Here is a 26172-nt window from a genome sequence, read left to right on the forward strand (position 1 = left end):
CAATGGGCATTCTCTTTAGAATTCTCTGGAAAGAGGGTAATTGAGTTCATGCTGTTAATTTGCAGAGAATCTCCAATCGGTCTGAACATGTCATCATAATTCAGGCAACAAGTTCCTATGGGTCCCTGCTGCAGACTGAAGCATTGACTTTCCCGCAGTACGGCTACCTTGAAAAACTTGCAGTAGACACACTTGAATCCCAGGGAGATCACAAAGAAGGAATAGTGCTATGCTAGAGTCTAGGTCTCCCTGGAAAACCTTCTAACTTCTTTCTTAAAAAGAATATCCCTAAGTATTAGCTGAGTCCTTTTTTCTTTTTTCTTTTTTTTTTAATATAGTTTCTCTCATGTCACACAGGCAGGCCTCAAAATTGCTCTGTAGCCGAGGATGACCTTCAACTCATTATCCTCCTTCCTCCATCTTCAGAGTGCTGGAGTAATAGGTATTTTATGTGGTGCTGGGACTTAAACCCAGGGCTTTTTGCATGCTAGATAAGCAGTCTACCAACAGAGCGACGTTCCTCCAGCCCAAGCTAAGTGGAATTTTCAAGATTTGTGATATTTTTTTTTGCAGTTCATACAGGATTAGGAGGTTGGATGGGGACCAAAGGCAATGAAGATAATGTACACTAAGCCCCATTCCAAGGATCAAGTCCCACTGTTAGGTACCCTGCCTCCTCACCCTCTTCCACGCCTGTCACGATGGAGGCAAAGTTGTCATCCAGAAGGATCATGTCAGCTGCCTGTTTGGAGACATCAGAGCCAGTGATACCCATGGCGATGCCGATGTCAGCCTTCTTCAGAGCAGGGGAGTCATTCACTCCATCACCAGTCACTGCCACAATGGATCCCTGGTGAAACCAGACAAGAGCAAAAAAGTATGTGTTAGATCCAGGATCAGTCCCAAATGTCAGTTTGATTCCAGCCTCTCATTTCTCAATGCAGTCATGTTTAATTTGTCTATGCTCAGCCCTGTCTTCTGTTCCCCTGGGCTTTTTAAGCTTTGAGGGGGCCTCTAAACTAAAGGCCATCACTGAGGCAGGATGGAATTCCCTCCGGAATCCTCCTACCCAGCCCACCTGTACCCCTGCTGGGTGTGCAGCTAGCCTGCCTCTGCCAGGTTGCCCAAGGTGCCTTGGTTCCCTTACCAGTCTCTGACAGCCCTCCACAATGATGAGCTTCTGCTGAGGAGAGGTCCGAGCGAATACTATCTCCTTGTAGGACTTGAGAATGTGGGTCAGCTGTTCTGCGTTCATGTCCTTTAGTTCTGAGCCGTGCACTACAATGGCTTTTATAGTCCTAAGGGAAGGAGTTTGCAAAGGCTGGATCAGAGTGCTGAGGACTCACCCCAGGTTCCAGTGTTCTCTGCTAAACCTGTAAGTTCTGGCTTCCTTCCCACCCAGTCTCCTGGTCCTCCATGTGAACTGTCCTAAAATTGACTCATTCCACTTGTTCGTCTTTGTCAACCACTCCTTCCATAGGCTCTATTTCTTTTCCTGTCTCCTCTGAAAACTCAGTGACCTAATCACTGAAGTTACTTCTCTGTTATACTTTATTGAGTAGAGTGTACATCCCACAATCCTGCTTGCTGAAGTAGACTCCAGGAATTTGGGGAAGTGGTTTTTGATGGGACAAGCTGAGGATGGAGGGTGACATGTCAGGTCTGAGTTATTTGGGGGGTCTCACCTGAGATCGACTTGATTGATAGGGATATTAAGCCGAGCAGCCACGTCCTCTGCTGTCTCATTGGCTTCTGAAATGATGCCCACACTTCTGGCAATAGCTTTGGCGGTGATGGGATGATCCCCTGTTACCATGATTACCTAGATTGGGAGGAGGGAGGAAAAGGAGAATGTTTTGGATAAGATCTGGATCCTTTACCCTCCACGTAATAGCCCATTTAGGAGCTCAATTCCAAGCACAATTCACACAGGTCAAGAGCTGGGTTACTGTGGTGTCAATCCTTGGAGGGAAGCAGGGATGTCAGCCGATGTGGCACAGATCCTTCAGGTTCTATATTGCCCAGGAAGAAGTCAATGGTTTGGAAATATGGCAAAATTCAGAATTTGGCTCAATTTTTCCAGAGGCTGTTTGCAACTTTAAACATCAACACAGAAACACATACCCAATATGAAGGGATGTCTGGAATAATCTGTTGCCTAGCAAAACTTCACCAAGGCCCGGTGCATACAGAGCCTTGCCTTATCCTACACTTTCCACTTGGAAGCTCATGGTATCCCATTCCTACCCGAAGATGAGGTTCTTGTGTTCTACGCTGTCACGGCATTCTGTTCTTTCCATGTGTTACCACTGAGTGCTTCTCTCTGTGGTGATCTCTTCCCCACCAGACTGAGAGCTTTGTGAGGGTGACGTGCATATGCACTTTGCCCCACTACCACGGCCTGCACTTAACAAGCCATTAATAGCTACGGAATGAGGATCGAAGGGCTGGCTCCCCGGGAGCTCCTTCTCAAGGTTCCCAGCTGTCCTCTAGGCATCCATATAACTTTTCAAGCTCTGATGGGAGAGATAAGTAAAACACTGACAAAGCAAAAATAAACAAACGGACAAACAAATAAACCACTGCTTTCGGGAACAAAGGTCCAGTTGCTTTCAAGGCATGGGAATGTGCACAGAAGTGGTTTTCCTTAAAGAACTCCCATCATTCTGAGACACCAGCACCCCTGACTTGATGGAAGAAGACAGCAAAGTGCTAGCCAAGCTGTGATTATCAAAGACTTGGGGAGACTGCACTGAGTTGGTTCGCCAAGCCCTAACGTTGGTTGTTCAGCCTAGTTATGGGACAGTGGATCATCGGCAGCTTGGCCTGTGCACTGCCTGCTGGTGAGGATCTACAAAGGGACTACGAGAGGATTGTCTCCATGTGGCTGAGCCCTTAGTGACGTGATTCTGGGTGACAGTGTAATGAAAGCTTCCGGGTGGTTCATCAACTATCGCCAGAGACCTGCTTCCCAAGGCGGGCTTGTCAACCTCATACATTCCTAGTATCCCACCATGTTTGACCATTTTATGGTCTGTTGTCTAGCGGCTTCAGCCATACCACCTCCCTGCCAAGTCAGAGAAATAAAGAACACAATGCTATTTCAAGAGTGAGTTCCTTGGACACAATTTGACTAAACACCCATACACCCGGGTGTGAGATACACTCATATAATAAAAGTGCAGTTCCACAGAGAATAGCTCCCTTCGAAGTAAAGGATATCCAACTGCTTTTGGAATTCAAGTTCTGTTAGAATTTAATTCCCAACATGTTAGTGCTGCCTATACCTCTGCTGTTCCCACACCATTGGGCCAGCCACCCTGTGTTCCTGTCTACCCTCTTCCCCCAGACCAGACCATCTGAAAGAAACTTTCGAACATTGGTAAGGAGACTATATCCCAGGACAGCTCTCAAAGCCTGACTTCTTTGTAGAGGGAACCAGGCTTGTGATGTGCCAAGTACCTTCATTCTACTGAAGTCTTAGTAATTAATATAATGGAAGTACCTTTTAATTTTTTAAAATCACATTTATTTCAAATGTGACGGGCATATGGCTATCTGCTTAGTCCTTCCATCATTTCCCTGTTAAAGGCTTTGGGGTCATGCAACAATGACATGGCTTCTTTTATTCAGTAGTCTGTGGCAGTCATCAGTTCTGCATCTCCATCACTGTGGGGGGGGGAGGTGTGGCTCTGGAGGGGTTTACTTCAGAACAAGCTCCTACATGTCTGTTACATTTTGTACATTTTGAAAGATGATGCTATCCTTCTGTCGTATACTTCCCTACTGGGAGAGAGAATGATTCACGATTCCTCATTGAGTCTGCCAACTTCCCATCGGGCTAGAGTCCAGAAAGAGGTACCATGACTATAGCAAGTTCTAAAAGCAGGCCCCAGACAAGGGCTCGCCATACAGCCTTGAGGCCTGCTAGCTCATGGCTAGCTCTATGAGTCCTCACAAACTACTACTACTGAGCTGGCTGTACCTCAGGCTGTGGTGACGTCCTGATCTGTTGGACATCCTGACCTGTATTACTTCTTTGCTCTCTAGGTGGGCCTCCCATCTGTTGGCATACCTGTAGCTTTCTTCTTGCCAAGGAGATCCACAGATCCCCAGGTGAGGTAAATTGCTAACTACATTCATACGGTTATTCCTCCTTCTAATAGTCTACCTCAAAGCTCAGAAAATTCAGATGAATGCCTTCTTCCACGATATGGGGTGCTGGCTTACGGCACTTTGGGGAAACATCAACATTGGTTATTCTATGGAGATGTTCTGTAATAATGCCATCTCCACAAAAACTTACTGCCTTGGAGGTTTTACAAGGTGGTGATTAAAAAACTGATGCATCATAATTTCCCACATCACTTCTTTAGTTTCCACTCCAGTGAACCATTATTTAACTAAGCATTGTTCAGGACGACTCTTAGACAAATTGTCAGCAGTCACAGGTCTAATGTAAGAGCAGCTCCAGCTGAGAGCACCTATCCCCTAAAGTGCCTCCTGCTCCTCTGCTCTAGCCAGCTCTTCCCAAGTCTGGAGGATGCAAGTGATCCAGAATATAAGGTATGAGCAGCAGGTGCCAGTATCTAATCTGGTAAGATATGAGTCTCAGGCCAGTGAGATGACTTAGTGGGTACAAGCACTTGCTGTACAAGCCTGACAACCTGAGTTCAAATCCTGAAGCCCCCAAGGTGGAAAGAAAGAATTGACTCCCAAAGGTTTTTCTCTGAACTATGCATGTGCATCATGGCATGTGTGTTCTCACACTCACATATGTACAGATACATACACAGCCACTCATTCAATCAACATTAAAAAAAAGATATGAGCCTTTGACCTAGAACTATGAATACAGAGTCTCAGAATTGGAAAAATTCCATTGCTGCCTTCCTGTGAAATCCAAGCTCCACCTCATCCAAGACTTCACACCTGTGGGTTTGCTTTATAGTGGAGTTTCACTCTTAGTTTCTAGTTGCTCTCTGAGGATCAGAGGTTTATATCTGTTATTGCAGCTGCTCGCTGCAAGTCAGACCCATAGAGAGCTCCCCAGCTCTCCATGGCTCAAGCTCACTACTGTCTGCTCCAGCCACCAGGCCCTTAGCCTCACAGTGTTACCATCCATCCCAACATTAGCTCCTCTTACAGTCGGCAGGGCAGCAGTAGCATGGTACAGGAGCTTGTTCAAAAGGTGCGACCTCCAGAGGCCCTAGATCTACTGAATCAAGATAAGAGGAAGGGAGGGGAGGGGAGGGGAAGTGGGGAGAGAGGGAGAGAGGAGAGAGGAGAGAGGAGAGAGGAGAGAGGAGAGAGGAGAGAGGAGAGAGGAGAGAGGAGAGAGGAGAGAGGAGAGAGGAGAGAGAGAGAGAGAGAGAGAGAGAGAGAGAGAGAGAGAGAGAGAGAGAGAGAGAGAGAGAGAGAGATTGAAGATTCACACACTGGTCTGAGAAGCGGTGCTTTCAAACTTGTATCCTCATTAGAATTTCCCAACACTTTTGAAGCATTGCTACCTGAGTGCCATCCTGGGGTCTGGGGTTTAGCTTAGCATTTTCAAGCTTCCCTGGTGATTCTAACAATCAGTGTGAGACAGGCTTCTGGAAGAAACTTCCAGTTAGACATCTCCTAAGCTCAAGGAGGCAGAAATCAGTGAAGCCGAGATTATCCGGCACTTACTCTGGGCCGAGCTTTCTGCCGGCTGCTCCAACTCCAGGATGAGGGGCTTTGGGGGAGGGCAGGAGTTTACCTTGATCCCCGCACTTCGACACTTGCCCACAGCGTCAGGGACAGCAGTTCGAGGAGGGTCGATCATGGAGATGAGGCCCGCGAAACACAGATTTTCCATGGGGAAATTTAACTCATCGGTATTGAATTGGAATCCCTTAGAGAAGTTGCTAGGCAAGTTCAAGAAGCAGAACCCTGGGGAGAGAAGAAGGGCCCGGCAGTCATTCCCCACGCTGTGACTCCTGCCACATGCTCTAACACCGTAAGCCTTTTCAGCCCACACACGGTCACTTTGATGGCATTCCCTCAAAGCCACCCGGGCCCCCCAGCTCCTCACCCAGCACGCGTTCTCCCAGACCTCCCAGTTCTAAGTAGGCGTTTTGGAATTCTGTCTTCATTTCCTCGTCCATAGGGTACTCCTGCCCATTCAGCAGGAAACTGGTGCAAAAATCCAAGATCCTCTCAGGAGCACCCTTCATCATCAGCACATGGGCTTGGGAGTTATCTTCCAGAAGGTGGATGGACATCTAGGGAGAGGCCGCGTAGTGAAAGAGCCAGAGAGGGAGGGGGGAGGGGAGATGTGGAGCAGAAATCGGGAGGGAAGGTTTTTAAGATTAAGAGTCTGGCAGCCTGCTTTCTACCCACCTCCCACCCTCCATCAGACTCAAGCAGAGCCCAGCGCCTTAGTTGGCTCTTCTCAGAAAGTCTCCCAGGGCAGGTACTCTCCTTTCTCCCTGATTCCTTGCTGATTGGATGGCTCAAGTGAGCTCGAAGACCAGTGTGTTCTAGAGCCAGAATCAACGTGTCTTATCTACTTGGTGAGCTCAGCTAAGTTCAGTCAAGTCTGCAAAACCTTAATTCCTTCCATAGAGGGTGAAAATGTCTTGCCTTGCCTACTTTATAGGTTTTGTTTTTAATGACTTTATTTTATGTGCATTGGTGTTTTGCCTGCTTGTGTGTCTGTTGTGAGGGGGGTCAGATCACTTGGAGCTGGATTACAGTTGTGAGATGTCGTGGGTCCTCTGGAAGAGCAGCCAGTGTTAACCAGAGCCATCTCTCCAGTCTCCTTTATTGTTTTGTTGTTGTTTGTTTTTAAGGAGATAGTTGTAAAACCAAAGCAAACAGAAAACCAACCAACACCCCCACGCTGCCCGCGGCCCCCCCCCCCCCCAGCCAAACTTTGAAACTGAAACACAGACTAAGTAATTTAGCCCCATGGCCGTCCTTCTACAGGCAGGAGATGCCACCACCAAGGAAGACTGCCTACTGGCTGGATGTCTGATGATGGAGGGTAAGGTATATGTTCATGACACAATCTGCAGAGACCACACAACCAGAGGAGGCAGTCAGCTGGCTTGGGCTGAGCCTTTCCCTTGGATCTCTGATCTATGAAAAGGCACCCGTAGAGTCCCTCTGTTGACTTGCAAGAACTGCCTGCCACAGCCCCTGTTGGAGACAGAATCAGCAAATTGAAAGGAACTGTGGGAACACCAAGGAGGCCAGACAGGACTTCTCAGATGTCGAGTGGGGTGAGCTACTGGCGTGTAAAATGTGGCTACAACTTGATTTGTTAAAGAATGATCAGTTGTGTTCAAGATACGCTTAAGTGGTTAAAAGGGAAAACCTTGTTTAAAGGAGGAAGCTGTAAGATTAACCAAGCTCAGCCATCTCGGTGCTCAATGACTCTTTGTTGAAAGAATAAAAGGCTCAGGTGAGCGCAAGCACTTCTTACCTACTAACTTGGTCGCAGGGAATAAAAGCCTTGACAGAGGATTACAGATAGAGGTTTATAAGATGACTCAACAAATTAAGATGCTGGAGGCCAAACCTGAAGACCTGAATTTGATCCCTGGACTGACAGGGGAAGGAGTGGACCAGTTCCCATAGATTGTTGTCCTCTGGCTACGGAATCCATTACACACACACACATACACACACACACTCACACACTTTGCAAAGAAATAAGTGTTTTACCTGGGTGCAGTAGCCCATGCTTTTAATCCTGGCACTGGGGAGGCAAAGGCAGGCGATCTCTGAGTTCAAGGCCAGCCTGGGCTACAGAGTGAGTTCCAGGCTATGTAGAGAGACACGGCCTCAAAAAGAAATAAGTGTTGTTTGTTTGTTTGGCAGGTCTCATTCTGTAGACCAGGCTGGCCTTGAACCCACAGAGATCCTCATGCCTCTGGCTCCTGAGTGCTGTAATTAAAGGCATAAACCACCATACCTGGCTAAAAGAAAAATATATGTATATATTTTGGTTAAGATTACAGATAAAGAAGACGAGAGAGAGAGAGAAATCAGAAATGCTCAGACTAGATCTATTTGATCTCCATTTCAGAGATGGTCAGAGACCAAGCCTTGCAGGTGACTGACAGGCTAAGTCAGACACATTCCTTTCAAAGACTGGAGTCTCTGCCCTTGGAGCAAGCTAATTATAGTCGTTCACTCAAAGTCTGCCAGAGCTAGCGCCTGCTGGAGCTGAGTCCAGCAGACTCGGTCTGTCACACACCGCGTACCACAGAAACCAGTTCTGCCACTTGAATGACATTCAGTAGCTCTGAGGCACTCATACGGTAATTTTGGGGGACACAGTTACTTGTTGGACATTCCAACAATGTCATGAATATGTGTGACTTTTATTTTTAACCACATGGAGGGAGAGGTACCTAATTCATCCAAAGGCTTTACTCACACTCTGCCAAGCCATGAAATTCCTGTCTGGTTAGCCAGGCCACCAAGTGTCAGGAAAAAAAAAAGAAAGAAAGAAAGAAAAGAAAAAAAGTGGGAGTAAAGTTTGCAGCTTTTTTGCAGACCTGGGAGATCTGTTTTATTAAAGTGACTTAAGTAAGACAAGTTTAGACAGGAAGTGTGGATCTACCTATCAGTGTTCCATCAGAAATGACAAGCAATTGAGTTTGAAAAAAAATCTATATAGACTGTGTTATTTTGTTATGTCTGAAGACATTAAGGCAAAACTGACTTGGGAGTCTTTTTTCATAACCCTGCTCACACACTCAACTGTCTGGTCTTCACGGAAATACAAGGAATTGGAGGAGCCATTGCCTGATCAAACTGGCCTGGTCAACCTCCAGCCATGGGAGGCCACTTACTGTTCTCTACGTTATTGAAATCCTCTCTTCAAATTAGGCTTGGATTCTTGCTACCCCTCGGGGTTATTTTGATTTTTCTTCTTTTTAGACAGGGTCTCATACTATAAGTCAAGCTTACCTGGAACTCAGGGTAATCCTTCTGCCTCAGCCCCCATGCACCAGTACTCAGTTTGTACCACTGACCATTTCTCAGCCTTTCCTTTTCCTACCTGCTTCCCCCCTGGATAATAAATCGCTGCTTTTAGAAAATGAAAACTATGCCATGTGCTGGTGACCCCTAGCTGCCTCACTGATGGCTGCACTAGAGCTTTATGGAGGGGAAAGGGATATTGGATGGTGAAGGAAACAGAACGGCTTGCAGACACAGCCTTTTGTCTAGAGTGGCAGAGCAGACACGGGTATAGACTAATGGTTGTATGCCACTCCGATGTGACCCCCACCAGCCAGCCTTGATGACGACTTCTGTCTCAGCGAGCACCTTTTTTTTTTTTTTTTTTTTTTTTGGTTTTTCGAGACAGGGTTTCTCTGTGTAGCTTTGCGCCTTTCCTGGAACTCACTTTGGAGACCAGGCTGGCCTCGAACTCACAGAGATCCGCCTGGCTCTGCCTCCCAAGTGCTGGGATTAAAGGCGTGCGCCACCACCGCCCGGCTAGTGAGCACCTTAAGATACGCTTTCATTACAGGTGGCCTGGGTGCGAATTCTGCCAGGAATTCTTTGTCCCCTATTTCTCCTCTCTTCACCATCACTTTCCTTGAGGTGAGCTTTGCTCCTAGTCGGCATGCTGGCTGTCCTGAGCTATTGCCCTGCTCAAGAAGAACAGCTGGAGGCAGAGGCGTAGCTTCCCCACAGGTGATTCCCCCCCCACCCGCCGCCCCCCGGCCCTTCTCCTTCCTTGTCAATTCTGTACCTGGTACTTGTTGGTAGAATTAAAGGGAATCTCTGCCACCTTGGGGTTTTTCTGTCTCATTTCACTCACAGGGTTGTACGACTGCTCAATGAATTTGAGGAGGGCCGACTCAGAAGCATCCCCCGTCGTTGCCCGCTGCAAGGAAGGGTTAGCATAAGCCCCAGGGGTGTCCCATCTGGGCACAGGGTTACCTGTGGTCCCAGGGAGGCAGAATGGGGAGGGAAGAGCAGGCATGTAAAGTCGCCGAGGGCGGGCGGAGAAGCAGGCTTTTCTGGGAGAGGGGCAGTGATACACCAGTCACCGAGGTACCCTCTTCCACTTGATACCTTAGCTACGGGAACGGACTCCTGATGAGGCTTAAAGTCAGCCCGGTTACAGAGGCCAGCAATTCGTGCCAGGTAAAACCAGGTGTCCGAGGACTTGGGAAATGTTTTCCCTAGGGAAGAAGAAGGGGAGAACTGTAAACAAACAGAATTGAATACGAGGGATTACACTTGGAGAGAGAGTCGGGGATTAGGAGGTTCAAGGTCATCTTCTACTACCTATTGAGTCGAAGCAGGAGGTCATTCATGTTCTCTTTCACAAAACAGACACTGCCTCCTCCTCTCATTCCCCATTCCAGCTCTCCCAAATCCCCCTACTCTTGGCTACCAGGGCCACTAGTCACCGGTAGTATGTTCCTCACTGGTGTCCGCCTCATACACAGTCTTGTCAAACCACAGGTGGGCCACGGTCATGCGGTTCTGGGTGAGGGTGCCCGTCTTGTCCGAGCAGATGGTGGAGGTGGAGCCCAGCGTCTCCACCGCCTCCAGGTTCTTCACCAGGCAGTTCTTCCGAGCCATGCGCTTGGCTGTCAGCGTCAGGCACACCTGAAGCCACCAAAGGGGGAAGGAGTGGACTGAGGGGGGAGGATTACTCACATTATTTTGTTTTGGAGATTCGATCACTTTTTATTTCCCTTTTATCCTAGCCCAGTCTTTAGACATCCCACCTGTGACCATCATAAAGAATATTGAAGAGCCGGGTGTTGGTGGTGCATGCCTTCAATCCCAGCACTCGGGAGGCAGAGGCAGGTGGATCTCTGTGAGTTCGAGGCCAGCCTGAAATCATAGAGTGAGTTCCAGGACAGCCAGGGCTACACAGAGAAACCTGTCTCGGGGGGGGGGTGGGGGGGTGGGGGGTGGGGGGGTGGGGGAGGGGGGAAGCAAAACAAAAAAAGAATACTGAGGAAATGATTTCGATGTGTGCTTTATGGCAAGACTTCAGTGTCTTCCTTCACCAGAAGGACTGCCACAGCACAAGCTCCTTCCCCAGGAGGTGTTTAGATTTTTCTATTCAGTAGCCTCTTTTCCATCCTGGGCCACTTCCTCTCTCTCAGCTCCAGTCCCTCCAAGGGACCACATAGACAGGTAATGTTTTTATTATAGTATACAGTGCTGTGTATGGACCAGGCATTTTGCCAGTATTTTCAGAAAGGTCTGGGCAGGAGGGAATGATGACATGGAGAAAGAATGTCACAGTACCGAAAAAGCCTTGAGAAATCATTTAAACCAGAAAGTTTTTGTTAATCATAAACTGAACGCAAGGTTATTTTAAAAGCTAACAAATTATTGTGCTGTGGATACGTAAGTATAGAACTCCAATTATGGAATTATAATCACTAGTCCTGATGTTTTAAAACTGGTCCAAACACACCCCTAAATGTTATTCTCATTTCTATTTTAAGAAGACTATTGAAAAACTAGAGTGTACCCCAAACAAGCTGTCGGGGAGACAAAGAGCTGAGATCTTGTCATAGGAAGGATGGTTAAGGAAAAGATTCCCTGGAGAATCTGAGGGGACATGATGACTGCGTCAAAGGGGGAGGGGAGGAGAACATAGGAGACAGAGAACCAACTTATTTTGGTTGGGAAAAGGAGGATGAAGTAGGGAATCATATTTCTGCTCAATACAGTAAGTTTAACTAAGTGATCCAAGAGCCAAATAGGCTTGAGCCAAGGAGGAGCTACGGTCTCCGTTCTCAGAAAAAAAACAAACCCACAATTATCTTTCATGGATTTTTATAGAGGACATTCAGTGTTGGCTCAAGGGTTGACTCTAAATGGCCTTGAAGTCCTTTCCAGTAGGATTCCGTAATTCCAAATTAATCTTTCTCTAAAAACTAATGAACACTTGAGGCACGAAGATCTTAAGTGATTTGGCCAAGTTTAACAGTCAGTTCACCCAAGACCAGAATGCACTTTTTCTCTGTTGCATCTTGCTTCCTCTTTGACTGAGGAGAGAGTGGTACGGGTAGAGGCAGTCAGTGTAATGTTGGGAACTAAGTTGCTTCTGATGCCTGTATACATACCCCACACTTAAGATGTTCAATAACAACAAATTCAACACTAGTGATTTCATTCCCCTCGGGTTATTTGTCTGCCCAGAGACACCCCCCCCCCTTGTTTACTCACAGTGACAGTGGCCAGCAGCCCTTCAGGCACGTTGGCCACAATGATGCCAATAAGGAAAATGACAGCATCCAGCCAGGTATAGCCCAAGATCAGTGAGAGTGAAAAAAAGGTGACACCGAGGAAGACAGCCACGGCTGTGATGAGATGAATGAAGTGTTCGATTTCAATAGCAATGGGGGTCTGGCCCAGTGCCAAGCCAGATGTCAGTGAAGCAATCCGGCCCATTACTGTGGAGTCTCCTGTAGCAATCACAACACCCCGGGCTGTTCCTATGAAAGAAGGAAGAAGCTGTGATTCCATACTGTGCTAAAGAAATGCCTGTATTGGTATCACCGCCCCCCCCCCCCCCCCCCCCCCCCCCCCCCCCCGCCACACCAGTTATTGACATAGAACTCCTAAAACCCTTAGATTGGATTGCTAGGAGAATCTTTCTTTCTTTTCTTTTCTTTTTTTTTTTTTTTTTTTTTTTTTTTTGGTTTTTTTTTTGAGACAGGGTTTCTCTGTGTAGCTTTGCGCCTTTCCTGGGACTCACTTGGTAGTCCAGGCTGGCCTCAAACTCACAGAGATCCGCCTGGCTCTGCCTCCCGAGTGCTGGGATTAAAGGCGTGGGCCACCACCGCCCGGCTAGGAGAATCTTTCTTATCATAGTTGGTTCCTAACACTTCATAATTTCTGGAGTGATAGAAATATCTGGCATAGAGCTTCTAAATGCCATAGAATTCCCTAGGTGGTAAGGGAATCTTTTGTTTTAATGAGGCAACTCTTGGGGAGTTCTTGGCTAGCCACAGGAAGAGGGAGTTGCCAGGGGAACCAACTATGTGGTTACATGGTGGACTTTCAGATCTACAGCCCTGCTTCTGAGAAGAAGAGTGAGGCTGAAGGTTGAGTTGACGACCAATGGCAACTGATACAACCACTCATGTCTATGTAATAAAACACCCATTAAGAAGCCAAGACAAAGCCGGGCGGTGGTGGCGCACGCCTTTAATCCCAGCACTCGGGAGGCAGAGCCAGGCGGATCTCTGTGAGTTCGAGGCCAGCCTGGGCTACCAAGTGAGCTCCAGGAAAGGCGCAAAGCTACACAGAGAAACCCTGTCTCAAAAACCAAAAAAAAAAAAAAAAAAAAAAAGAAGCCAAGACAACTAGGTTTGGAGAGCTTCCAGACTGGCAACACATGGAGGTGTCTGGAGGATGGCACCCTCAGAGAGGATACAGAAGCCCACATCCCATTCCCTATGCATGTCTCTCATCTGGGTGTTCCCTGGTATCCTATCAACTGTCATAGATGGGCAATGTAGGCCAAGTGCTTCCCTGAGTTCTGTGAGCCTCAAGGAAGAGGTTCTGGGAATCCCAGTTCACAGTCAATCTGTCAGAAGTATGGATGACAACCTATTATTACTTGGATTAGAGTCTGAAGTAGGAAGAGTCCCAGGGGATTGAGCCCTCGTCTGATGCTATTTTGAGGCAGTTAGTGTCAAAATTGGACTGAGTTTTGGGGAACTGACAGGGAATCCCTACAGTGGGACACAGGATTTTGTACAGACTGGAAAAGTAAGGGTGGAAGACAAAGCGTGTGAAGCACCCTACAGTGCACCAGTTCAGCCCTCCTCTCCGCTCACAACAAAGAGCTCTCTAGTCCTCTGTGTCAGTCACTACTTGAGAAACTCTGCCTGAGGAGCCCCCACCCTGCTTTTCTGGCTAGAGCTAGTCTGACCTCTGCTGGGTAGCCCAGGCCATAACAGCTGTGCCCTGGCCTTTCCCAGGGCCCTTTCTCCCCCACCAGCTCTGCTCTCTACCTCAAAGGGCAACTTGGACATCGTGGTTGACTTTACCCACACATGGTACAGGACATTCACCTACAAGCTTGAACAAGACTGTTTAAAATCATTCTTCCCGCTTTACCACAGTGCCTGTCAATCCCACCATAGGATTACCAAGGAAAGACACTCCTAGAAAAAGCTTTTCTTTTCTTTTCTTTCTTTCTTTCTTTTTTTTTTTTTTTTTTTAAGATTTCTTTATTTATTATTATACAGAGGAGGGTGCCAGATCTCATTGTAGATGGTTGTGAGCCACCATGTGGTTGCTGGGAATTGAACTCAGGACCTCTGGAAGAGCAGCCAGAGCTCTAAACCTCTGAGCCATCTCTCCAGCCCGAAAAAGCTTTTCTTTTAGAAACAGAAAGGTCAGCTCTCTAAACAGCTATCTCTTTTCCCTGAGACAAAGTACTACGCTCTCTGAAACCCAGGCTTCCTCATGCTCAAAATGGGACAAGCACATCTCAGATGTTATAGGTTACACCTAGAAATCCAGCATTTGAAAGGCTGAGGGTAGAGGATTGTCCTGAGTTCAAGGCCAGTGTGGGCTACAGTGTGAGACTCGGTCTAAAGAAGGAGGAGGAGGAGGAGGAAGAAGGAGGAGGGAGGAGGAGGAGGAGGAGGAGGAGAAGGAGGAGGAGAAGGAGGAGGGAGGAGGAGAAGGAGGAGGAGAAGGAGGAGGAGAAGGAGAAGAGCAAAGTACCCACAAAGCTATGAAATTAAATATGTCCAGAAGAGCCTAGAAGAAGACAAGGTTGGGTATGTAGTAGACACTCAGCTTTATTCTCCCATTCAGATGACTAAAGGATTTCCTGAGAACCAGTATAAAATCTAAGTGTGACGCCATGGCAGCAGCTCCCATACACACACACACACACAGGGAGCAGCTGGGGGGTCTCTCGTTCTAGAATCGCCTTCAGCAACCGTCTAGGAGCGGAGCATGGGGCTGGAGAGATGGCTCAGTACGGAAAAAGATTCACTGCTCTTGCAGACAAGCTGGACTTGGTTCCCAGACCTACATGATGGTTCATAACTATAACTGCAGTTCAAGGAGATCACTTCTCACCTCCTTGGGCTCCTGGATACACTGGGACATGTACACAGATTCAGGCACACATACACACACACACAAAAATAAATAAATAAAAATAAAATATTAAAAAAAAAAGAGTCTGGGTGGTGGTGGTGGCTGGAGAGATGGCTCAGGTAAAAGCACTGGCTGTTCTTCCAGAGGACCCAGGTTCAAGTCTCAGCACCCACATGGCGGCTTACAACTCTCTGTAACTCAAGTTCCAGGGGATTTGACACCTTCACACCAATGCTCATAAAATAAATTATTAAAAAAAAGTCCAGGAGTACAGTTCTCAGTTGGATTATGGGGAAGGAGACTCTGGAAAGGGTCACAATATAAAGCACCCTACAGACAACCTTTGAACTGGTTAACAGAAGTGCTCTGAACCGGGCCACACGCCTTTAATCCCAGCACTCGGTGGGCAGAGCCAGGTGGATCTCTGTGAATTTGAGGCCAGCCTGGGCTACAGAGTGAGTTCTAGGACAGGCACCAAAACCACACAGAGAAACCCTGTCTCGAAAAACCAAAACCGAAACCAAAACCAACCAACCAAACACACCCCCACTCCCACGCCCCACTCCCACCCCTACCCCCACCCGCAAAAAAAAAAAAAAAAAAAAAAAAGAGGAAGACTGATAAGGACAGGTATCCGGAATCCTAGGCCAGACTGTTCTCTCACATACCTTCCATGTGTCATCAGAGAAAGCTCAGGCTCCCTAACCGCATGGGAACACAGAGAGGCTTTTGTGCCATCGCCCATGGAGGTCCACAGCAGTGACAGCTGGGAGGCAAGGCTAAGCTGTGTTTATGTAACTAATCTGTAAAGTGGCCTAGGGCAATGGTTAAAGAGTTTGGAGGACATGGGAGCGCACTTGTCTAACTTCAGCACTCAGGAAGCTGAGGCAGGAGGCTCTCTATGAGTTCAAGGCTAGCCCAGTCTACAGAGTAAGTTCCAGAAGAGCCAGAGCTACATAATGAGGCCTGACGTTTCAAAACACAAAGATTCCTTAGCTTAACCTAGCTAGTCCTACCCTCTTGGCTACATTGGGTTCTGTTGGTCTCCTATTAAGTCCCTTTCAGCCAGATTGAGCTTCGTTTCTCAACCAGAATGCCCTCATTCAGTCTTCTCCAGACCTCTTGTCAGCAGCATATACTTAGCTGAAGAAAAAAGCCTACTTCAGAAAGATAAATCTCAGCAAATTTCCTCCTAAAATGTAACAGCAGAAATCCAGTATTTTTAGAGAAATCTTGTTAATTTACATTTTTTTTGTCCATTCAACTATTTATATATTTTATATAGTGTGTACAGATACATTTTTTTTTCTGGTTGGATTCTTCCTTAATGTCCATTGAACATTATAATGATTATTAAGGTATTTTCAAATTAAATGATTTGATGTAGAGAGGTCATTAGCAATTTCAGTGCTGGGTAGAGTGGAGGAAAGAACATGGGCTTTTGGAGACAGACTTGCATTAGAATTGCTAATCTTCCTCTTTTTCTGTTGAGTCATACTCTTAAATATGGTGAGCATGTAATTTCCTTGAACTTTAGAGTTTTGTGTGTGATACTGTGAGAATCAGAAAAAAAATGTTTATAGTAGTTGACACTGTAACTATACCCAGTTATGCATTCAGCAAAAAGCAACTATCTTTAGACAATAAAACATTTATTCTTAAGCATTAGTAATGGTTTGCAAGTGGATTCCAGGCCATATTTAGGTTTCTTTAAGGGAAAGGGGTAAAGGAGAGAGCAATGATGTCAAGTCCTCTGTTACCACTTTGGTCAGAACCAACTCCTGGTTCAGGGATGCCTTACTGTCGGTCTAGGGACAAAGCCAACGTTTGAATGGTGACGTTCGAGGGACACTTGTTGACATCTTTCTCCGGAAAGTAAAAAGAAGTGAAGAGAACGCTCTAGCAGGGGTGGATAACTTTCCTCCATTCTGTGCTGTTCTCAGCACATCAACCAGTCTCTCCACCAGCTAAGACGAAGGTCAACAGCTAAAGGGCACTAGCAGTGTATGAGACCTTGCGCTAAGCACTCCGTGGTTATGCCACTTAGTCCACACTCTATCGGCTACAGTGTTGAGTATTATCAGCATGCAAATTTGGAAATGGTGGCGTTGACCTTTTGCCAAAGGTCATCAAGCTCCTGAGTGATGGAGAAACCAACTTGGTAAGCCTTCCTGCTCCCAAATCTTTAGAAACAGAAGGCTTTAAAAGCCTTTTGTTTCCACCCCTGCTTTTGAGTCTGTACCGTGTATGATACACTATTTACCTTCCACACAGTTGGTGGAGAAGAAGATGATGTTCCGGGTCTCCAGAGGGTTCTCATTGGTGCAATCAGGGCAGCGAGACTGGGGTTCTGACTCCCCGGTCAAGGAGGAGTTGTCTACCTGGGGTGGGGAGGAGGACAGGTTAAAAGGCAAGCATAGGAGAGATTCACTTATGAAGACAGCATCACCTTACCTGTCGTAACGCCATTAACGTACAGAGATGAACACATGTTCTCCCAGCACTTTATTGTCTCACTTCCAAACCGTCCTCACCACAGTCTCAAAGTTCTGAATAATAAGATCATATTTTCTGTACCTTAGCCCAGGTCCTCGTCATACCTTAGGACCATATGTTGGCTTCGGCTCCCTCCTATAGCTTTCCATATCTCCTCACCTTACATCCTTGTGCAGAGATAACCCTGATATCAGCAGGGACTTGGTCTCCACCTTTCACTTCTACCAGGTCTCCCAGAACCACTTCTTTTACATTGATTTGCATCTTCTCTCCCTCTCGAATCACCAGAGCTTGCTGTAGGAAGATAATGTAGGGTTGTTGAGCAGCTTCCTGCCTTGCCTAACCTGCTCCAACCCTTGAAGTTTCCATCTCTATCTCCTTTCTGCTGTGTTATCCGCATGAATAGTCTTGAAAGGGTCATGGCCCATTGCATATTTCTACCACTGCAGAACCTTTGCAATGTGACTTCTTTAGTGGCCTTTCCATTAAGAGGTGGGGTCTATCTCTTTGTTCCTAAATGTGGAATTGGCCATGTAATTCCACCCCCCCCCACCCCGCCCAGAAGATGTTAGCAGATATGGTGCAAACAAAGGCTTAAAAAATTCTTTCATGTTAAGGTTTGCCCTGCGGTTCCCGGGAACCGCTCTGCTCCCACGAACAAACCAGATCCCCAACCAACCCAATCATTTCAACTCAAGTTCCAGAGGCGTGAATAAGGTTATCCTATATTTCTACCCAGCACAGGCTAAAGTCGGTCCAGATCAGAGCAGCAGCCCAGACACACAACTGTGACAAAAGCCGTGTTTGGGGAGGCGTATCAGGCAACCAGTGCTACCCGATACACTCCAGGTTCCTAGTCAAAACTCTCACCGGAGGAAAAGTTTCAATTATGTTGACATTAAAGGGAGAAGAAAAATCTTAGGCTACCAGGCTAGAACATGATAAGATTGTTGCATGATTTTGGAGACTTTCTGTAAAAGCATCTAAGCCTGTATTTAGGAGCTCCGAACTGCTGTCATAACTATTTCCAGATACCTTACAAAAATTTAAACTTGGAAATAATTTTTAAATTTCAGTAATGAAAATAGTGACAAACACACCTATAAAACTTTTGCTTTAAGCCAGGTGGTGGCGGTGGCGGTGGCGGAGGTGGCGCATGCCTTTAATCCCAGCACGTGGGAGGCAGAGGCAGGAGGATCTCTGTGAGTTCAAGGGCAGCCTGGTCTACAGAGTAAATTGCACGAAAGGTGCCAAAGCTACACAGAGAAACCCTGTCTTAAAAAAAAATTAACTAACACAAAAACAAAAACAAAACCCTCCAAAACAAAACAAAACAAAACAAAACAAAACCAAAATACCAAAAACAAAACAAAAAACAAACATTTACCTCTCTTCACCCACTAACTTTTCATCTCATTTGCTTTGTCCTTTTCTGCCTCTAAGTTACATGCATCATGACAATTTATCCTAAATACATTAGTGTTCACTTTTCAAGAATTATTTTATCTTTTCTCTCTCAAAAAAGATTTATTTTACTTATGTGCATGTATGTATGTGCACCATATTCATGCCTGGTGCCCATGAGGCCAGAAGAGGAGGAAGACGAAAGTCCTTTGAAACTGGAGTTACAAGTGGTTGAGAGCCACCATTAGGGTATGGGAACTTAACCCAGGTCCTTTGCAAGACCAAAGTCTTGGGGTTTCTATTGCTGTGATAAACACCACTGTCAAAAGCAACTTTGAAGGGAAAGGATTTATAGCACTTACACTTTCCACATCACAGTCTATCATCCAAGGAACTCGGGAACTCAAGGCAGGAACCTGGAGGCAGGAACTGATGCGGAGGCCATGGAGCAGTGCTCCTTACTGGCTTGCTCCCCATGGCTTGCTCAGCCTGCTTTCTTACAGGACCCAAGACAATCAGCCCAGTGGGGACCCTGTCCACAGTGAGCTGGGGCCTCCCACATCAAACAATCAAGGAAACGTACCACAGGATTGCCCACAGGCCAATCTGGTGGGGTCATTTTCTCAACAGAGTTTCCTCTTCTCAAATGACTCTAGCTTGTGTGTCAGGGTTGACAAAAAATTAGCCAAGGATAAGTAAGCAGCAAGGGATGTTAACTGCTGAGCCATCTCTTGGCCCCAAGATGATCCTCTTATACAACAATTCGGTGGTTAGTTTCAGCAGCTTTCACATTGATGCAACAAGATTCACGTCTACTTTCTACATTTCATTGAGTGGTGGAGGGTCTTTCTTCATTTTTTGGATTGTCACTTTAGACTAGACAATTCTTTGGTGGTATCACCTAAGTTTTACCTTTTCTCCTGGTAATTTCCAGGCCCCCTTATTACCAGCCTCTCTCAGCGCACCCACAGTGGGTTCCAGTCTCCAGGGGACTGAGTGATTGATTATACAATTGGGCACAATCTGCATTTCCCCTCACTAGGTCCTCCTACACAAGTCCTACCTACCTGAGGCACCAGGTTCTTAAAAGATTCCATGATCTGGGAGCTCTTGGCCTCCTGATAATATGAGAAGCAGCCAGTAATGAGGACCACGGCAGCGAGCACAATACCCAGGTACAGCTGGAGATAGGGGAAGAATGTGTCATTAGTACATCCTTTTCTCCTCCTCCATCCTCAAGGATGAACAGCTTCCTCTGGATGGAGGAAAGCACAGGACTGAGTTGCAGGGCAGAGGGGCTGAGAAGAATCAGGGACAGTGCTGGTACACTTCCTCCTAGTCATGGGGACCTAAGCTACTGTGGTGAGTGGTCAGAAAAGTCCCAGACAGAGAATGTGTATCTTCCTTTCCCTATAAAGGGGGCGCTGGGTAGTGAGCCACGGAAAGTGAGAGATGAAAGGGTTGACGTTCCGAGTTAGAGAAAAGGGCTGCATAACGCTGTGACGGGAAGACTGGTGGGATGATACCTCTTAGGGAGCTGAGCCAGGAGCTTTCTAGATAAGAGGCTGCAGGAGACCAAGATGGACCAAGAACTTCCCTAGAAAGTTCTGAACTATTGGGGATTTGGACCAGAAGACTTTGGGAGTCTCAGGCTGCTGAACATAAGGGTTTCAGGGGCTCGGGGCTGGAGAGATGGCTCAGCAGTTAAAGGCACTGACTGGCTGCTCTTCCAGAGGTCCTGAGTTCAGTTCCCAACAACCACATGGTAGCTCACAACCACCTGTAATGAGATCTGACACCCTCTTCTGGTGTTCAGGCATACATGCAGACTGTACACATAATAAATAAATCTTTAAAAAAAAAATAGTTTCAGGAGCTCAGCCGCAGACTAGACTGGATGGTACAGGATGAGCAAACTCACATCATCTTTGTTGACTTTTTCACCATAATGTTGGTGTATGCCATAGGCCAGGAAGCAGAGAAAGGAACCAGTCCACAGCAGGAGGGAGAAGCCACCAAACAGCTGTTTACAGAATTTGATCCACTCTGGAGTGGTCGGGGGAGGCGTTAGTGTATTCGGTCCATTTACAAACAGAATGTCCTGGGCATCTTTGAGGCTATGGCCCTGTGTGGAGAAGAAAGGGATGAAGAGAAAGAAAGCAAGTTACAATAAAGGAGGATGCTACAACAAAGGATAGACTTACTCCCGAAGGCAGGCCTCTGAACATCCTTCTCAAGGTTCCTCCTCGAAAAGGTAGGATCTCAGAATTTGTATTGTGTAAGGGGTGTCATTTAGCATGCTTATAGAGAGCTTTTTAATTTGTTTATTTGTTTATGAATTGGTGTGCAGGCCTTTTGAACTTGAATACTTTATCTTGGAGCTTGGTATCGTGATAGGAACTGAGAACACCACCATGAGTGAGAGTGCTCTCCACTCCAAGGGTCTGGTGGGAGCTCGCGGAGGAAGGATGGTTGCCGCAAGGTCTGACCACCTGAGTCCAACTCTTAGACTCACAGGGTGGAGAGAACCGAATCCCACAAGTCGTCCTCTGACCTCCATGTGCATGTGGTGACATATTTACACCCACACACATCAACATAGGTACAATCGATCAGTCATCAATCAGTGAAGTTAAAGAATGAGCGCAGGGAGCTCAAGCTGGAAGACAAGCGTATAGAAATGGTTACGGTGTACCAGCCTAACTGGGGCGATGACCTGTGACGCTGGTAACCTACGGGCATTCACACTTTGGCTTTCCAGTTTGGAAACAAGAGAAAATCAAACTAAAGACACAAGTGCATAGATTTTTATTCTAGCCTTACGCACACGCGTCTGCGCTTTCTTCTCTATGTTGAGTGACAATAGAATCTACCAAAACCTAATAGAATCTACCAAGACCTATCAGCTGTTCCCTTAGCCTCTCCTCAAAAAGACCCAACCGTCCTCCAACACTCTCAAGGGATTCATAAGGTCTAAAGTTTCTAATAACAATACTAAATTACTGTCTTCTTCACTCATTCTTGAGAATGGATGGTTGGCTAGCAAGTTCCAGGACAGCCTGTTCTGCATAGTGAGGCACTGTCTCAAAAAAAAATTTTATATATATATATATATATATATATATATATATATATATATATATATATATATGGTAGATGGTAAGCTTTGACTCTTCAGTGTTCCCCAAATGACCCGGTTCCCAGCTGATGGCATGAACATTAGATAAGTTAGGTGGGGACAGTAGACCACGGGAAGGTACCCTTGAAAGGAATGTTGGGATTCTTCCTCTATCTTCCTGTCTGCCCTGAGGTGGGCAGCTTTATTCCATCAAATCCTTCCTTCCTCCCAACAGGCTCAGAAATAGTGGTGCTGCTGAGCAGTGGTGGCGCAGGCCTTTGATCCCAGCACTCGAGAGGCAGAGGCAGGTGGATCTCTGTGAGTTCAAGGCCAGCCTGGTCTACCAAACAAGTTCCAGGACATCCAGAGCTACACAGAGAAACCCTGTCTCGAAAAACCAAAATAAAATAAAAAAGAAATAGTGGCACCAGGAGGCCATGACCTGAACCCTCAGAGCTATGAGTCGGAATGAGTCTTTCCTCCTTGACATTGTTGGTCTCTGTCTTGTTATTTTTCTACTACTGTGTAGAGACACCATTACCAACGCAACTTATACAAGAAAGAGTTTCCTGGGGCTCACAGTTGTCGAGGATCAGAGTCCACGACCATCACGGTGGGGAGCATGGCAGCAGGCAGGCAGTAGCCTAGAGCTTGCATCCTGATCCACAGGCCTAAGACAGAGCGTTAACTGGGAGTGGCAGGACTTTTGAACCTTCAAAGCCTCAGTGACACATCTCCTCCAACAAGTCCACGCCTTCTAGTCCTTCCCAAGTGTTCCACCAACTGGGGACAAAAGTGTTCAAACCTGTGAGCCTACGGGGCTTCTCATTCAAATCACCCGATACTCAGGTATTTTGTCATACTGATGGAAAGCTAACACTTCCAGTTTCCAAAGACTTCATGATATATCCCAAGAGATGTACTACCAAAACATATGAGAATTCAGATCTTTCTATTAGAAAGATATACATTAAAGAGATTTGTAAATTATAGGATTACTAAGTTTTTGAAAAAAATATACTTATTTGGTCAAAAATATTATTGCTACTAGTTTATAATAAACTCTTCCTTTTTTCCTTCTCTTTCTTTCGCAACTCTGGGGGATCAAACTCAGGGCCCTGCAGATGTTCCACCACTGAGCTACATTCCCAGCAACTACTCTGTTTGTAAATGAACTGGGAAATAATTGGTCAGTTTTAATTTAACTATGGCAAATACTGATAATGTTATTTCTACCTAAGCAAAAACTCTCTGGAGTCCTTGATAAATGCCAAGACTATACACAGGTCCAGAGAATAAACCAAGACATAGCCCCAACTATCTGTACTATCATCTATCCTATCTACCTACAGCCTCTCTCTGGGGTAGGTACTGCGGCCATCTTTTCCAAGGAGAGTTTTGTGGAACTTGGCTGAGGGTAAGAGGTACAAAGTCGGGTTTGAAGTTGGGGGGAGGGGGTCACTTTCGTTCTCTGCAAGTCAGTGAGAACCTCTGCCTCGCTCAGGCCATTCTTACTCACCCTGGTCAAGTCCACAGAGTACTTGGCACTCAGCTCATCCAGCGTCAGCTTGTGATCATCCTGAGGGGACAGAAGGGTAGTCAAGGTGAGATGGTGACCTCAGGTCACGTGCAGGGAGGAGGGAAGAAGTGGGAAGGGAGAGTCCCGGCAATGTGCTTTGTTTTCCGGTGGGATGTGGAAGGCCATCTGGATGAAGGCTGAGGGGTGTGTCAAGGGCAATTTGTTCTGGGTTTTCTCACCATTGTCACTTCCTTCTTCAGCTCTTCTAAATCTTTCTTCTTTTTTCTCCCTACATGCAGATTTTTATTCATCATTACAGGCTTCATGTTAGATCTTGGGCTTAGATTCTGCTGGTGAGGGGCCGCTGTCCCTTTTTCCTTTCTGGGCTCCATAGTGTGATATGGCTGGCTCGGCTCAACTGGTGGGAAGAACACGGGGAGGTTTGTAAAGGTGTGGGAGCAAGCGGAAGGAAGGGTTCAGGAGTTGGAGGTGAGGGCAGTGTGGCGGGAAGAGGAAAGGCCCGTCACTGGGTGGGAAGGATGGAGAGGAGAGTTTCCAAGCAACATGAGAAAGGAAAGGTGATCAGGGGAGCAGGTCTGAGAAGCAGGGGTGGAGAAGGAAGCGCCAGGCCAAGTGAACCTAGACTCTGAGGGTGAGGGTGGAGCTACGGGGGGTGGGGTGGGCACGGAGGGTCCCTGGGTACCGAAATGATGAAGACTGGGGGCTCAGCAGGTGGGAAGTGCGGTGGGAGCCGAGGTAAGAGTGAGCTTCTGGGCAGGCCAGGTGCCCCCAGCCCTGAGTCCTGTGGGTGCCATGGCAACAGCCTGGGCCTGGCATCATAATGGGCTCATGAAAGATCTAATCAAGAACACACAAACCTCTGTCTCTGGGTGAGGATGCCTGGAGCAGGTTCTGCCACAGAGAGAATTTAGATTAGACGACAACACTAGAACAAAGTCTTTGTGTGGTCTTGTGACTTCTGAGGCTGGGAATACTCCTACAGTTAGGTGGCTCCAAAACTAAAGACAGTAGTGTGTGTATGTGTGTGTGTGGTGTGTGTGTGTGGTGTGTGTGTGGTGTGTGTGTGTGTGTGGTGTGTGTGTGTGTGTGGTGTGTGAGTGTGTGTGAGTGTGAGTGTGTGAGTGTGTGTGTGGTGTGTGAGTGTGTGTGAGTGTGAGTGTGTGTGAGTGTGTGTGTGTGCGTGCGCGCGTGCGTGTGAGTGTGTGTGTGTATGAGTGTGTGAGTGTGTGTGTGAGTGTGTGTGTGTGTGTGTGTGGTGTGTGTGTGTGTGGTGTGTGAGTGTGTGTGTGTGTGTGTGTGTGAGTGAGTGTGTGTGTGTGTGTGTGTGTGTGTGTGGTGTGTGTGAGTGTGTGAGTGTGTGTGTGAGTGTGTGAGTGTGTGTGTGGTGTGTGTGTGTGTGTGTGTGTGTGTGTGTGTCTGTCTGTCTAGGGAGCCCTTGCTGGTTCAGAACTTGCTCTGCACTAGGCTGACCTAGAACTTGTGCCGCTTCTCCTTTCTCTGCATCCCTGAGAGTTGGGATCAGTGGTGTGGGACACCATTTCCAGTTCTAGTGAGCCTCAGGCGTTGACCAATATTGAGTTTAATTTTTTAGTTTTGGAGATTGAGTAGGGAGGTAAACTCTGGACTTTGGGATTTGTCCCGTGTTTGAATACCGAGTCCTCGTCTAACAGCTGTGTGACTTTGTACAAATCAATTCCCCTTTCTGTACTTTTCTGTTCAGAAAAATACCTTCTACCTCATAAAGCAGCAATTGTAAGAATGAAAGTGAGGCGCTCTACACCCTAGTTTCTCAAACTGTGTGGCCACCCTATGTGGTGGTGTGACTAAATGGCTGTGTGTGTGCAAAAAAAATTGGCAACAGTAAAAAGTTTCTGATTATACAACAACAAAAGATTAATTTTGAATTAAGCATGTGATGGATGGGAGGTGTTTCTGGCAGTGGCCGCTCATGTAACGGTCATGCAACTTCATCGTAGCCTTGGTTCTGAACACGCACCATGCACATTTGACATGTTGCATGGGTCCAACAAATGTGGCTGGAAAGACCGTGGCCCGGTTAGACACTGTGTGTGCGGAGTGTGTGCTGCATGCATGCATGCACATGACATGGTGCATGTGTGGAGGTCAGAGGACAAGTTGCGTCCTGGGGCTGGCCCTCAGGCCCTCAGGCGTGGACAGCAAGCTCCTCCACCACTGAAACATCACCTCCACCCTCAGTGCCTTCACTGTACAGACCAAGCTTCCTGTTCTCACAGAAACAGGACCGAAAACAGAAAATAGACTTCTGTTTTGTACTACATAGGTATGAGAAATGGTGGCCTCAGATTGATGACTGATTATAAAATAAAAATATTGATCAACTCTGAATAAAATATGGTTGGGCAATAGGAAATATTCAGCCAATATGTACTTTTTTATGTAAAAATAAATGAGCACATCCATATCATGTGTGGGCAAATGTGTGTAACAATTTCTCGGGAGAAAAGGGGGTCACAAGTGGAACATTGGAAGACGCGTTCCC

At 46.8% G+C, this 26172-nt stretch overlaps 1 protein-coding gene across 1 annotated transcript in view; it reads right to left on the bottom strand.

The window, feature by feature from the left end:
* Atp1a4 (ATPase Na+/K+ transporting subunit alpha 4) overlaps positions 1-24474 on the bottom strand; it is a 37726-nt gene extending 13252 nt beyond the window's left edge. Inside the window, exons 1-16 of the mRNA XM_042258632.2 lie at positions 24334-24474; positions 23870-24048; positions 23631-23690; positions 20915-21118; positions 20061-20174; positions 17749-17883; positions 17357-17474; positions 12193-12461; positions 10407-10608; positions 10066-10175; positions 9740-9874; positions 6059-6248; positions 5744-5916; positions 1686-1822; positions 1148-1298; positions 682-850 (exon numbers count right to left, since the gene is read on the bottom strand). Coding sequence (XP_042114566.1) covers positions 682-850; positions 1148-1298; positions 1686-1822; positions 5744-5916; positions 6059-6248; positions 9740-9874; positions 10066-10175; positions 10407-10608; positions 12193-12461; positions 17357-17474; positions 17749-17883; positions 20061-20174; positions 20915-21118; positions 23631-23690; positions 23870-24022 — 2320 coding nt within the window. The 5' untranslated portion in view covers positions 24023-24048; positions 24334-24474. The remainder of the gene's footprint in view (positions 1-681; positions 851-1147; positions 1299-1685; positions 1823-5743; positions 5917-6058; positions 6249-9739; positions 9875-10065; positions 10176-10406; positions 10609-12192; positions 12462-17356; positions 17475-17748; positions 17884-20060; positions 20175-20914; positions 21119-23630; positions 23691-23869; positions 24049-24333) is intronic.
* Positions 24475-26172: the final 1698 nt, after the last annotated feature.

The sequence above is a fragment of the Peromyscus maniculatus genome, chromosome 11 (assembly GCF_049852395.1).
Source record: "Peromyscus maniculatus bairdii isolate BWxNUB_F1_BW_parent chromosome 11, HU_Pman_BW_mat_3.1, whole genome shotgun sequence".
In the NCBI taxonomy this organism is placed as follows: Eukaryota; Metazoa; Chordata; class Mammalia; order Rodentia; family Cricetidae; genus Peromyscus; species Peromyscus maniculatus.